The sequence below is a fragment of the Pinus tabuliformis genome, chromosome 6 (assembly GCF_031772625.1).
Source record: "Pinus tabuliformis cultivar Carrire ecotype Pingquan chromosome 6, CPIR1, whole genome shotgun sequence".
NCBI lineage: Eukaryota > Viridiplantae > Streptophyta > Pinopsida > Pinales > Pinaceae > Pinus > Pinus tabuliformis.
The window spans coordinates 1,138,465,236-1,138,480,149 of NC_142292.1; the positions used below are offsets into that span (position 1 = coordinate 1,138,465,236).

The following is a 14,914-nucleotide window of genomic DNA, read 5'->3' on the forward strand; positions in this document are numbered from 1 at the left end:
AAAATAAATCTTAAGGATAGTTTCTTGAAAGATATATATACCTTATTTCTCTAGATTATAACATTATTTTTACTATTCTCATGTTTTTTTTTATTTAAGAAATACTTCATTTATTTATGTATTTTAAAATAATTTTTTTTTCATGTTAATAAAATAAATATAGTTTGTATTAACAAATATAATTTGAGTGAGCATAATAGTTAAGAGTATATATTTAAATCCTATGTTCAAAACTAGAAAAAAATAAGAGTATATATATTTTTATTAGATTTAACTATCACATGAGTATGTAAAAATAAGTCTTTATCCTATAAATCAAAACATCTCTACACCCATTTAGTGGCTAACCATATCTTTTTAACCATAAACTTAAAATTAAATAATAATAATATATATAACATTAATAACCCTAAATCTCTTTTAACCTTACACTTAAAATTAAATAATAATAATAATATTCTCCTTTAACCTTACACTTAAAATTAAATAATAATAATAATATGTAACATTGATGGCCACTCTGTTCAGTGTAGGTTAAAAAACAAGAAAAGAGTAAGTTTAAGGCAGAGAAAGAAGCAACAAGCGAGTAAGTTTAAGGCGAAGAAAGAAGAAGTTGTTTTTCCATTTAACCCCGCTCCGCTCCGCTCCCTATGTGGAAATGGAAAAGACGGCAGTCATGGATTTGAAGTAGTGGCCTCAATCGACCCGGACCTGTCCGTCAGGTACCGCTGGCCTGGACCAGAAAACTTAAGGCAACAATGCCGACACTCCGACAACTTTTATTTTACGTCATTAACGCCGATTTAATATTCGCCGGTTCGCTCTAGGATCACGTTTATCATAATGTCAGTCAGTTGACACGAAAAGCTTCATTATGCCTCTCAGCTTCCGATTATTTATCTCCGTCTTTCCATTCCTCAGCTCACTCTGTGTCTCCGCGGGGGGCCTGCCATATCTGTGCAAACTCCAACAAAAGAAGCCCGGCCTCTAAACGCCAATTCTACTCTGATTGCGAATTCAATTGAGTCCAATGCTTCTTCTGCAACAGAAGCGCCTGAAATCCCATAAATCCTATATAAAACAGGTGTCTGTGAAATCTCGTGTGTGGAGAAGGATCTTTTGTTAGTGGTTGGTGTGCGAAATCCACTGGGCGACAATGCTGGTCCAGGAACGAGCCATTGCCAAGCCTTCGAAGAGCAGAAGTGCAGCTTATGTATCCTCTGATTCCCCATCGGATCCAGACTTAAAATCCCGTTCATGGAGTGGGAGTGGGAGTGGGGAGTGTTTTGGAAATGGCGTTTTACCCAAAGTGGTGATAATCGGCTTCATATTTCTCAGTGCCGTGGGCCTTCTATTCCTCCGCAACAGAGGCGACACAGCGGCGTTGCTATGTTTGGAGTCTAGGGCAACAGAGAAGGAAACGATCCCTTTTCCTGACGTGCATCAGTTCAAGGGCATCCAATTTATCAGTGACAAGAGCAAATACAGCATTGTTAAGACTGAGAAATGGATCGTGGTAGCCGTTAGGGGGCCACCTACAGAGGAAATCCGTCAATTGGTGAAGATCAGGGGATGGCAGGTGATAGCCGTGGGGGATTCCGATACGCCGCCCGACTGGAATGTGAAAGGTGCGATTTTTCTTTCTGTTGACCAGCAAGCTCTCTTGGGTTATCGGATCATCAACCATCTTCCTTATCATTCCTATATTAGGAAGACTGTAGGGTATTTGTTTGCTATTCAGCACGGGGCTAAGAAAATATATGATGCGGATGAACGAGGTATTGTAACTAATGGCAATCTGAGTACCCATTTCGACATTGAATTGATTGGAGAAGAGGCCCGCAGGGAACCGATTTTGCAGTATTCTAACAATTACAGAAAGAATAGGACTGTTGTCAACCCTTATATTCATTTTGGGCAGAGATCTGTTTGGCCTCGGGGATTGCCATTGGAGGATGTCGGTGATGTAAATCCCGAGGATTATTATGGAGAGGTTTACAGGGGGAAACAATTTATTCAGCAGGGCATTGCCAATGGGCTTCCAGATGTGGATTCCGTGTTTTATTACACTAGAAAGTCTGGAATTGAGGCATTTGATATTAAGTTTGATTCCCATGCTCCTCCTGTTGCACTTCCCCAGGGTATCATGACCCCTTTGAATTCATTCAATACGTTGATCCAAAGCCCTGCATTCTGGGGGCTCATGCTTCCAATATCGGTCAGCACGATGGCCTCTGACATACTCAGGGGCTACTGGGCACAGAGGATTTTGTGGGAAATTGGGGGTTATGTTGCCATTTATCCTCCCACCGTGCAGAGGTACGATCGGACACAGTCATATCCGTTTTCGGAGGAGAAGGATTTGCACGTCAATGTGGGTCGTTTGGTGAAGTTTCTCATCTCTTGGAGGTCGTCAAAACCGACATTATTTGAAAAAATTCTGCATTTGAGTCATTCGATGGCCGAGGAGGGGTTTTGGACAGCGCAGGACGTAATGTTTACGGCTGCGTGGCTACAGGATCTGCTGGCTGTGGGTTACCTTCAGCCAAGACTAATGACGTTGGAGCTGGACAGACAAAGTTCAGTTCACATTCACGGGGATCATAAAGAATTTGTGCCTCTGAAGCTTCCTTCGGTGCATCTAGGAGTAGAGGAAGCTCATGCGATGAATTTTGAGATTGGAAACCTTATCAGATGGAGGAAATTTTATGGGAACATAGTGCTTATTATGCATTGCAGTGGATCTGTCAATCATACTGTTGTAGGGTGGAGAATGTTGTACGGACGCATATTTAAGAGTGTGGTTGTGGTCTCTGAGCAGACTAATCCAGATCTAGGAGTTGAATATGGTGAATGGTGGCAAGTCTACAAGTAAGTTTTGTTATATAACTCGATGTTTTGCAAACTTGCGTTGGTTCCCGTATATTGCACATTTGTCTTTTGTCATACTGATTTCTGGTTGTCTTCTCCGCTATATAGTGCGGAAATTATACTTCTTTACAATAGTTTTTTCAGGGACATAGAATCCAGTAGACCACAAATGTGCGTGGTTAAATTGAGTCTTAATGTGCTCTTAAGCCGCTTAATTGTGTCCTCTGCAAGGCCCAGTTTTTGTTGAGGTGACCTGCACTTGGGTGATTTGGCGAGGTCATTAGAATGGATCTGTTAGTTCTGTAGTCCATAAAGGCTTTGCTATATAATCATTTATAATCCTTCCAAATTGACCCCTGAGTGTCCAAACTCAACTGGAGCAAACTAGAATTAGGAACGATCTTACAAAGCATTGTGAAGGCGTGTTTGTCAACTGGATGTAGTTTTTGAGAACAATGGACAGATCTCCAAAGTAACTGAAGGTACGCCTCTTTTTCCAACATCTTGCCAAGTGTGGAAACCTTCTTGGCAAATTCTTTTCCTGCATAAAAAGGAATTAAACTAAGCTGGCCTCTGTCTGAGGGCAAGGTCCAAATGGATCTTGTAGCTAGATCCCATCTGCTTTTGGGTTTGTTATTAGATCCTATGTAATCCTTTGGACACTAACTATGAAGCCTGTGGAATCTTTCAGAGGTTACCTAATTTGGAAATTTTGATAACAACTCTTCCAACTATATCACAAATTCAAAGCAGGCTTTTATGCCCCGTACATGCATGTAGCATTATGAATAGGATGTTGTATGGGGATCTGTGTTACTTTTAGGCAACAATGATATGTTCTATGTTCTATTTATATGCAACGTTGAGGATGAATAGTCGTGACTGTTGTGCTTCTGAGCCTACATAAGTTTGCTGGCCGACCTTGACAATTTGACCATAATCAAAATAAATTGATAACTTCATTTGTACATGTCAGAATCAGATGATTTTAAATCAATCCTACACCTCTCGGAGAGAGGAATCCAAGAAAACTATCGGCTGTCATAAATAAGATGACCCATGTGGAGTTTGGCCCTAGTTGCCAATTTTAACAATCTGCCAAGGAGGCGACAAACTCACTGCCTTGACAATCCATTTGGTTGCTATCATTGCTGTTTGAGTTCAACTATCCAATCAAACTAAGCTCTCCAGCCTCTCTTGACAAAGTGCAGTGTGCCATGAGACTAGTGACATACCTTTCTTCATCCTTTCTTTCCTCACAGGAATCAATTTATAATCTTTTTAAGCTTCCTGTGGCCAAAAGAAGGAAAGGGGCGGGATGAGTAGAAATTGGCTTGTTCCCATAATACTCTAGAGTCTGTGCCATAGTTAGTTTACTTGTTGGTGGCATAACCTGGAAAAACCATCTCAAAAACTCGCTCTCAAACATTTTCAAGATGCAATATCCCATAATTCTCTTTGCATCTTCTTAAGTCCCATAGATTTCTTTAGCATAGATGTCAAAATTCTCCTTGCATCTTTTAAAGTCACATATACTTCTTAAGTCACACATTCGTTGGCCAATGAGTTGATCCAGTCTTTGCGCTGACAACCCAATTGGTTGGTATTATTGCTGTTTGAATTCACATATTGATCAAACCAAGCTCTCCATCCTTCTTTGACAAAGTGTAGTGTCCCATGAGACTGATGGCATACGTCTTTTCCCAGATGCTTTCCCCACTTGAATTATTTTAGAGCCTTTTTGAGCTTTCTCTGGCCTAAAGAAGGAAAGAGGCAAGAGTAGTATAAATTGCCTTGTTACCAACTTACCGTAATTCTTTATCCCATAGTTATTTTACTTGTCAGTGGCATATCTTGAGAAAACCATCTTAGAAGCCTGCTCGAACTTGGTTAAGATATAATCCCATATTTCTCTTTTCATCTTCTTAAGTCCCATATATTGCTTTAGTATAGGTGTTGAAACTCTCCTTGTATCTTCTCAAGTCCCATATACTTTCTTTAGCATAGTTGTCCAGACTTGAAATGTTGCATTATTTTTTTAACACAGTTTTGGGTGAGCTCTGGCAAGCAAAGCAATCAACAAAATGAAAAAATAATGCCTCTAATCTTCCTCTGCATTAAGAAGCTTCAAGAAGATAGCCTAATTCATATGTTTCATTGACATAAAATTAAGGAGCCTAATGGCATTCTTACATTTGAGAGAAGAGTGCTAACGGCTTGAGAATAAAAGCTCCTTGTTATGATTCTCAAGGATAATTAGCTTCAGCACTAGTTATTGGTACTTCGTAGGTCCGTCGGGACAAGTTTTGTGTGGGTCATTGGCATATCTAACATTGTTTTATGAGTAAATGAAGTCTTATATCAGTTAGTTTACTTTTCTTTTAACCAACAGAGAAAGTGTACTTATCCGATATGCAAAGGCCAAAAGATGTAACATGGGAAATTAGTTGCAAATGTACTCTTTGGCATTAGAGTTAGGGGCCTTTTTAGTGAAGTGTGCTATTTCAGGTAGTTGAAGAGATTGTTTTCGGCTTATGAGCAACAGCCATACTGCCTTGGATTTGGCCTGAGTTGGCATCCATACCTTCTCAGCAAGTTTCAGATTCTATGTGCTACCCTTGGGGCTGCCATTTGGTAGGCATACCCATATTTCGATGTTATTGGAATCCGTCTTATAGAAGGTCCACCCCTTAAAACCAATCTAACAACAAAAGGAGAACAAAATGGTACTCCTCATCCCATACCTCTACTGCTGGACAGTCCAAAGGAATAATAGTAAGTTCTACTAAGAATGCTGCTTTGTGCATAAAGGGACTTTGATTGTGCATAAAGGAACACGAACTTTGAGAAGGAACAACAATTATCATAGGTGAAGGGCTTGTAAATAGGTGCAAATGAACTCATTTCAACTTACAAAATGGGTGAACATTTGACAAGAGGTGAATTTTGTTATGTTTTACAATGCAACATTATCAAGGTCCTACATATTAAGGTGAAAAGTGCATAAACCATCAAGAGAGAATGAAGTACATCAGTTGATTGATGAATGTGCAGATGTTTTCAACGACCTACCACATGGGATTCGCCCTGATAGAGAGCTAAAAAATCATCGAGTAGGGACTAGGGTCAAGATGAATCATCATTCCCCTTATAGGGGTTCTGAGGTATTCAAAGATGAAATTAAAAATAATCCAAGAGTTATGGAGTATGGGGAGTATAGTACCTAGCAAGCTGCAAAAGCTCTTTTGCATTTTAGTGGTCTTGTTAAGGAAGAAAGATGGATCCTTTTGGAATCACTATGTATATTGACGACAAGAACTTGAACAAGATGGCCAGTAAAAATAGATTCCTATCACATGTATAAATGAATTGTTTGTAGAGTTACACGGGATAACTGTATATATAAAAATTGATTTGGGATTTGGATATCACTAGATAAGGGTGAGGGATACAACCAATTTAAACAACCTTGAGAACTTTGATTGAACAATAAGCAAAGTGGGTAAGCAAGTTACAAGGCTTTGACTTAATTCAATATCAATTTATAAAAAGGGGATAGGTAATGTTGTTGCAGATTCCTTGCCTTGACTTCTTTAGTTGATGTCAATAATAAATATCTATCGCTAAACTTCGATGGAAATAGTAGATATTAATCGAATATGCTAAGGATGAGAAGGCTTCTACTATGCTACAAGATCCAAAAAGTGCACATGAAGATGACAACATATACATGTTTTCAAGGGATATGATTTTTCTATAAAAATCGTATGTTTCTTATACTGAATTCTAGGTTCAAAGAGAAAATCTTAGTTGAATGGCTTTCTTTAGCAATTGTTGGGTATACTAGTTTTTTAAGATTTATCAAAATATAAGGAGTAAATTCTTTTGAACTTGAAAAAGATGTGAAAGACTCTATTTCAATGTGCTAGGCTTTCCAAAGGAATAAAACCAACTTTGATATATGTCTAAGTTTTCTTAACCACTACCTATATCCAAGCATGAGTGGGAGTCAAGTACCATGGATTTCATTACTTCTTTGCCACGTATCTCTATCTATGTTATGATTGATAGGTGGACCAAGTATGCTCACTTTATTGCCATGGATTTCAGTGTTCATTGATAAGGTTTCACAACTTGTTGAGGTTTTCATGCAACATGTGTACAAGGTAATAAGCTTCCAAAAAGCATTATTAGTGATTAAGATTAAAATCCTTTTAGTAGTTTCTAGAAAATCCTATAAATTTGTTTGTACTAGCTCAAGTTACCATTGTCAAATAGAGGGACAAACAAAAGTAGTAAACAAATGCCTAGAGGTGGACTTGAGAAACTATGTTGCAAGTCAACAAACTTCATGGCCCAAAGCATTTGGCAGAGAAATAGTATAATACAACATGCTGTACATTTTTTGGACCCTTTATAGCTATGGTCCTTTGTCACTAATTGATTTGATCATTGAAGAGCCTTAAGTGCCTATGGTTAAGGATTTCCTAGTGGAAAGTCAAAGTAGAACCTCAAATTGGCACAAGCTAGGATGAAATCCCAACAAGAGCAACATCATAGGGAGTGGTAATTTGAGGTGGGATCTTGGGTTTTCTTGAGATTACAACCTTATAAGCAAGCATTGCTCAAAGGTAAAGGGTTTGAGGAACTCATCCCTAGATATTACGAGCCTTTAAAGTTTTTGGCAAGAGTTAGGTAGGTTTTGTATACTTTGGAGCTGCTAGTAGGGTCACGTGTGCATAACACCTTTCTTGTCTCATGCTTAAAGTAGGTGGTTAGACAAAAGGTGAAAACTTTAGACTCCTTGTCTCCCCTTTATGATGAAGGGCATGTTAATTTAATTCTAGGGAACATTCTAACAACTTGAGTCTTTGAATAGTGTTGTCTGGAGCATACACATGAAACATGTCATTGTCCAACAAGAAAATTATCTTTCAAATATACATGGCAAGTGAATTGTGTCCAATGTCAATATGAAATATGCCAAAGAAGGAGCCACCCTACACAATGCTCCTCTTTGCTCTTCCTTGGGTAATAAGCTTGAATTTGTCTTTCAAACAACCTTTAGTTAGATTGGAAATGAAATAATATTATTGTTTGTTGAAGATCAAAATAGTTCAATGAGACTAGAAAGTACAACATTCTAAAATGGATGATCAAGGAGTGCACAAGTCATCTCTTGAAAGTACTATAGAGAAACTAAAGCTAAAATGTCAAGCAGAAAACCCTATGCATCATAGGAAGCCGAATGTAGAGTATTATCTCGAAATAATAGAGAGATAAGCTATTGGTGAGACCTAGTGTATTAAACATATGTGAACATGGATCATGAATATACTTTATTCGTTTTGTACTTTTTCCTTATCCCTCTATGGGGGATTTAATGTTTTATCAGTCAACCACTTCAATGTATTTTATTGGAAACTTGGTCAACATTTATCAATCTACTAGCAATAATCTATATGTGTATGGTTTTGAGAATCCTCTTCTACTTGCATACTTGTTTTTTTTGTACATTTGTGTGTGAGTCTCTTCCATATGCATATACATTATATGTGTTTATGTAAGTATGTGCATGTATATACATGCATATCTAGATGTATGTAAAGTTTAAACATTTGTATATAGATGCATGTATACATGTGCTTATAGATGTATGTGTATATATATACTTTTAAAATACCTTTTTGAAAGAGGGTAATATTTGGTAAATTGGTTGATCCTAGGGGTCTTTAAGCAATGACAACGTTGGTAGTTATTACATATCAACAACCTGAAGGCTAAGCACCATCAACACAAGCTAGAACAATATTTATAGCTAGGATGCAATAAAGGTCCCACTTGGCTATCTACCATACAAAGGGGGAGTGGTTTTGCTAGGATTTGAACACGTGTCATCCTCATGGTAGATGTTTGAATTTGATGCTAGAAGATAGTGTGACGGATACAAGTAGATGTGCATACATCTCTATATGTATGTATGAATGTGTACATGAATATGTAACACGCATATGAGCATGATGTGAACAATAGAAGGTACTCACATATAAGTGAATAAAACAAAGACAAGTTTATAACTAGAAGATAAACTCCAAAGTGGACATCATCCTCAAATCAAGCAAGTGGATCCATGATACAGGGCCTCAACATGTGGAATGTCAATAACACTCGACCATTTCCATGAAAAGAAGGGGCAGCCTCCTTTAATCCAATAATATGACTCGAAATGTGGGGCCAAGAAGGGGATGCTCAAGGTGATACCATGCTCCATGCTACAATTAACTCAACCCATGTGTGAATGTCTTCAATAGGAGCTAGGGTGTTGGAGAAAAAGAATCCCAACCAATCCATATCCGTCCATCCAAGTGAAAAAAACCACATAAAACAAGGTGAGAGAATGTCAAGCGCTTTATGCCATGATGAAGCTGGCCAGATGGAGATGTCAATACCATGTCTACTTTGCCCAAAAATGCTAGGGCATTCCACCAAGGGATCCATATATCCTCATATACAATCATCTAGCAAGGAGTGGAGATTATAACATCATATTATAAGTGTATGCTATGATAAGCAAACAATACATCATCAAAACCTCTTGCACATCACCATCCATGTCATCAACAATCCATGGAATCAAGTGAATGCCCCAACCATTGGAAGCTCTTTGTGATAAAAATCACAAGGGCAGTGAAGACATTCACTAGTATGGGCCTCACTTAAAATGAGGGGTAACAGATAGCAGGTAAATAGCCAACAGAAATTGATGATCATATTAGTCCAGCAATTGATAGTGCACAGAATGTAATATATAGAAGGGGAACAGACAGAACTATACTCCCTTTTCTAGAGAAGTTTCTCTTTGTTGAAGGGAAAATGGTTACAAGCAATCCAGGTGTGCAAAAATAGGTAACAGTGATAACTTTGTTAAGAGCAGGATTGAACTCCTAACTTCAAAGTTATACGTATGCTGTCATCGGTAGAAACTAATGCATGATACTAGTGTAAGTAGCAGGATTACAGCATTAAAAAACAATGATAGAGTTAATGAATAAAGACAACAGTCTAGTGCTTTTCAATTTTTTAAAAATTTCAGTCAGTGGAAGGTGAGATGCAACTACTTGCAGACTGCAGTTGTAGCTTATGCAAAATAAGACAGGGTTAGGAACAGGAAACTGCAGGAGCTAGAGTTGTTACCAGATACAGTATAATTGGTAGAGGGTTTAGAAATGAGTATGTAATGAAAGGGTATGGCAATTAAGACATTGATTGAGTGTTTCATGATAAACAAAGAATTGAGTGTTTCATGATAAGTGAGCAATTTTGATGTGGAGACCTGTAGGATGGGGAATCCACTAAATAGCTATCTTGGCAAACCTTCATTTGTTTCAAAGGCTCCAGCTTATGGATAGATCAACTTTCCCTGCATTTTGTCAAGTGATTCTGGTGGCTGTTGAAATTTGGTACCGAAGGACAGGTGGTTCCCTAAGGCTTTGATCTTTGGCCTAGGGAAAAGAGTCCAAAAGAATTTAATTTTTCTCCTAAAGTAACTTTATAATTTTTATAAAGTTAAATCTAATTTGAAAGTGACTTTAAGTGATAAAGTTACTAAGTCTAATTTTAAAGTGACTTTATAAAGTCAATGAAAAAAAAAAATTAGAAAGGAAAAGTAACTTTGGAAATAAATGACTAAGTGGGTCCTTATTAAAGTGGGGTGAATTAAAAAATAGAAAGTGAGATTTAAATGAGCATTTAATCTCAGCCATTGATCTAAATCTATTTCAGCCATTGGATTTAGGGATCACCCAAAAGTCATTTAGGGTTGGGTTAAGGGAGGAAAAGGAGGGAAAAGATCATTCATTCTTTCATGAGCAGATTGAGAGAAGGAGAGCAAGAGAGCAAGGGAGATTTCTGGGCGGTGTAACAGCAAAGCTGAACGCAGAGTAACAGCAAAGCTGCACACAGAGTTACAGCAAAGCTGCACGCAGAGTTACAGCAAAGCTGCACGCAGAGTTACAGCAAAGCTGCACGCAGAGTTACAGCAAAGCTGCACGCAGAGTTACAGCAAAGCTGCACACAGAGTTACAGCAAAGCTGAACGCAGAGTTACAGCAAAGCTGCACGCAGAGTTACAGCAAAGCTGCACGCAGAGTTACAGCAAAGCTGCACGCAGAGTAACAGCAAAGCTGCATGCAGAGTTACAGCAAAGCTGAACGCAGAGTAACAGCAACGCTGCACGCAGAGTAACAGCAAAGCAGCAAGCGGTGTCACAGCAAAGTTGAAAGCGGAGTAACAACAACAACAACGGTGTAACAGCAACGGTGTTTCAGCAAGGCTGAGATAAGTTGTAAAAGTCTGTTTGTTGATTTTTGCTGAACATTTCTCCTACTGTAAAAAGGCATTTTCCAGAAATAAAGAAGAGCTCTCAAACTGGTTTTCCCCAAGAGTTGTAGGGGGTTTTTCCAGGGTCAAGTTGACCAAAATCTCTGTGTTTAAATGTGTTTTAATCGCTGTTTATTACTGCTGATTTTTATTTCTGCAATTTCCAGCATTCTGTAAAATTTCCAGAATTTGTGTTTTCAGCAATATTTATTTTTTCCAGCTTGTTGAATGTATGGTTATGGGAAAGGGCATTTAACTATATGGGAGAAATAAGGAGAAACTGAAAACCGGGGTGGGAAATCAGAAATTTTTACATGGTATCGGAGCTTGAGTGCTGAAGGGCAGTTTGGGACAGCAAAAGAGAAAAATACAGCTGCTGATTTTTTCACTCAGAAAATTCCAGCAAGCTGATTTTTCATAAACAGCAGGTTTATCTTTACCACAGCAGTGCTATTTTTCAGTTTTAGGACAGCAAGATGTCATTGGGATTGAGGGTGGAGGATAGGTTGGATGGGCATACAAATTACAGCGTTTGGAAGGAGAGAATGCAGAGTATCTTTGAGGAGGCAGAAGTCTGGGATATCATGGTGCATACAGCACAGCACCCTGTTGTTGTGCCTACTGATGCTACTCAGTTGGCAGCTTATAATAAAAAGAACAACAAGGGTAAGAGGCTGATTCTAGACGGAATCAAAGACCATTGCATTCCTCATGTGAGAGGAAAGAGCAATGCCCATGAGATGTGGACAGCATTGTCCAATCTCTACCAGAGTACCAATGAGAACCGGAAGATGGTCCTGAAGGAGAAGCTGAAGAACATTAAGATGGGGAATGATAGTGCAGCTGGATATCTCACAAAGATTACCAATGTGAGAGATGAGTTGGCAGCGATTGGAGAGGCCATTCCATCCACTGAGTTGGTGCGTATTGCAGTGAATGGCCTCCCCCGTTCATGGTTGAACTTTGCTGATGGGGTTTGTGCACGTGAGACCCTTCCCACATGGGAGAGGTTTTGGGATGATTGTATTCAGACAGAGATCAGGAAAGGACAGATTGGGGCAACCAAGCCAGTTGAGCAGGATGAGGACGTAGCACTGATGGCAGGAGGCAAGAAAGGCAAAGGGAAGAAGCAGGCTTCCACAAGCGGTGGTGGAGGCAAAGGCAAAGGTAAAGGTAAACAGGGTAACTCACAAAAGGACTATTCCAAAGTGAAGTGTTGGAATTGTCAGAAGATGGGACACTATGCAGTTGTGTGTCCGGAGAAGAAGAAGAAGAAGGGGAAGACCCAGGATGTGGCAGCGTCAGCTGAGATTGAGGACTTTGCAGGTCGTTTTGACCGGGAGTTTGCGTTCACTACATGTGAGTCCTCTAGTGCAGGATCACTTGCCACACAGGTTCAGAGGGAGCATGCTTTTCCCTCGATTAGCGGAGCATCTACAGGTATCTGGTATGTGGACAGTGGGGCTTCACGTCACATGACAGGAGTCCGGGAGTACTTCTCAGAGCTTTCAGAGAGTGGCACTGATATTGAGGTAGTACTCGGTGATGACAGAGTTGTTAGAGCAGTCGGGGTGGGGACAGTGACATTTCAGAGGGAGTCCAAACCTCCCTTGAAGGTGTCAGAGGTTCTTTATGTGCCAGGGATGAGGAAGAACCTCATATCCGTCTCAGCTTTGGAGGACAGAGGATATGAGGTACTGTTCAGGGAAGGACAGGTGTTGATGTATCCCAGGGGCTCTCCAGCTGATTCAGCTAGAGTGATAGGTGTACGCCATGCAGAGGTGTACAAGTTTGCATTCCAGCCCCCTTTGGCATTGAGTTGTAGTACCGACAGCAGAGCTAGCAGTTCTGAGCTGTGTGAGATTTGGCACCGCAGGATGGGGCACATGTCTCATGGAGCCTTGAGGACATTGCGGGAGATCACTACAGGTGTGCCAGATTTCAGTACTGATCACCATGATACTTGCAGAGGTGGTGCGATGGGCAAGTTTGCCAAATCCCCTTTTCCCAGCAGTGACAGCAGAGCGACTGGGATACTTGATTTGATTCATTGTGATGTGAGCGGTCGGATGTCTCATGTTTCCTTGAGTGGATATGAGTACTATGTTCTATTCATTGATGATCACTCCAGGAGGACCTGGATTTATTTCTTGAAGACCAAGAGTGAGGTCTTCAAGCGGTTTCAGGAGTTCAGAGCTCTTGTGGAGACTCAGACAGGTCGAAAGATCAAGTCCCTGAGGTCGGACAATGGAGGAGAGTACACCCTTGGAGAGTTTGTTGACTATTGTGCGGAGGCAGGCATTAGGAGGGAGTTCACTGTTCCTTACAACCCCCAGCAGAACGGGGTTGCGGAGAGGAAGAACAGATCCATCATAGGGGCTGCCAAAGCCATGTTATATGATCAGGGGTTGCCATTGTTCTTGTGGGCAGAGGCCTGCAACACAGCTGTTTACTTGCAGAACAGGAGTCCGCATCGTGCCTTGGGGCACATGACTCCGGAGGAGGCTTTCTCTGGGAAGAAGCCTGATCTTGGTCATCTTCATATCTTTGGATGCATTACATACTCCTATATACCCAAGGAGAAGAGGACCAAACTAGAGCCCACCGCAGAGAAGGGTATCCTTGTGGGCTACAGTGAGACCTCAAAGGCCTTTCGGATTTACATTCCTGCACAGAGGAAAGTTGTTGTCAGACGGGATGTGAAGTTCGAGGAGGACAGGGCCTTTAGGAGGTCACGGGAGTTAGAGTATCTGGATCAGCCAGACCCTCAGCAGCAGTTGAGTCAGTCGCAGGGATCCAGTGGGCAGGGATCAGGAGGATCCGGAGGTACATCTATGAGGATGTCAGGTCCATCAGTGAGCAGTGGCTCGCCGAGCCAGAGGGGTGGTGCTCCGGGTAGCATGCAGAGCAGTTCACAGAGCAGCTCACTAGGGAGTCCACTGATGGACAGTTCACACGGTACCTCAGCTTCTACAGGTTCAGGTGCAGGCAGGAGGACAGCAGACAGACAGTCAGGAGTTCAGGCTACTGATGGGGATGAGGAGGAGGAGTTTCATTCTCCTATGGGAGAAGCATGCTCAGGGAAGAGGAAGCCCAAGTGGCTTAAGGACACCTTGAGAGATGCCACATCTGTTGCTGAGCCGAAGAGGCCGGTCAGAGAGAGTAGACCACCTGAGAGGTTTTGTAGCTATATGGCGATGGTTACCAACATCCTTGACTCTGAGCCTTCTAGCTATGAGGAGGCAGCTAGCCAGCAGGTCTGGAGAGAGGCCATGCAGGAGGAGTATTCTTCTATCATGAAGAATGATGTTTGGGAGGTGGTGCCGAGGCCTGAGGGCAAATCCGTGGTTACTTCCAGATGGCTTTACAAGGTAAAGCATGCTGCAGATGGCAGCATTGAGAAATTCAAAGCAAGGTTTGTGGCTAGAGGGTTCTCCCAGGTAGAGGGAGTTGATTATGAGGAGACCTTCGCTCCCGTGGCTCGATATACTTCGATCCGCTCCATTATATCGATAGCAGCAGAGATGGGTTGGAAGATCCACCAGATGGATGTGAAGACCGCATTTCTCAATGGCTTCATACAGGAGGAGGTGTACATTGAGCAGCCACAGGGCTTTGAGGTGCATGGGAAGGAGTCCCATGTGTGCAGATTGAAGAAGGCCCTT

At 40.9% G+C, this 14,914-nt stretch overlaps 1 protein-coding gene across 1 annotated transcript in view; it reads left to right on the top strand.

The window, feature by feature from the left end:
• Positions 1–696: 696 nt before the first annotated feature.
• LOC149262880 (putative glycosyltransferase STELLO2) overlaps positions 697–14,914 on the top strand; it is a 41,466-nt gene continuing 27,248 nt past the window's right edge. Inside the window, exon 1 of the mRNA XM_089425361.1 lies at positions 697–2,871. Coding sequence (XP_089281487.1) covers positions 1,157–2,871 — 1,715 coding nt within the window. The 5' untranslated portion in view covers positions 697–1,156. The remainder of the gene's footprint in view (positions 2,872–14,914) is intronic.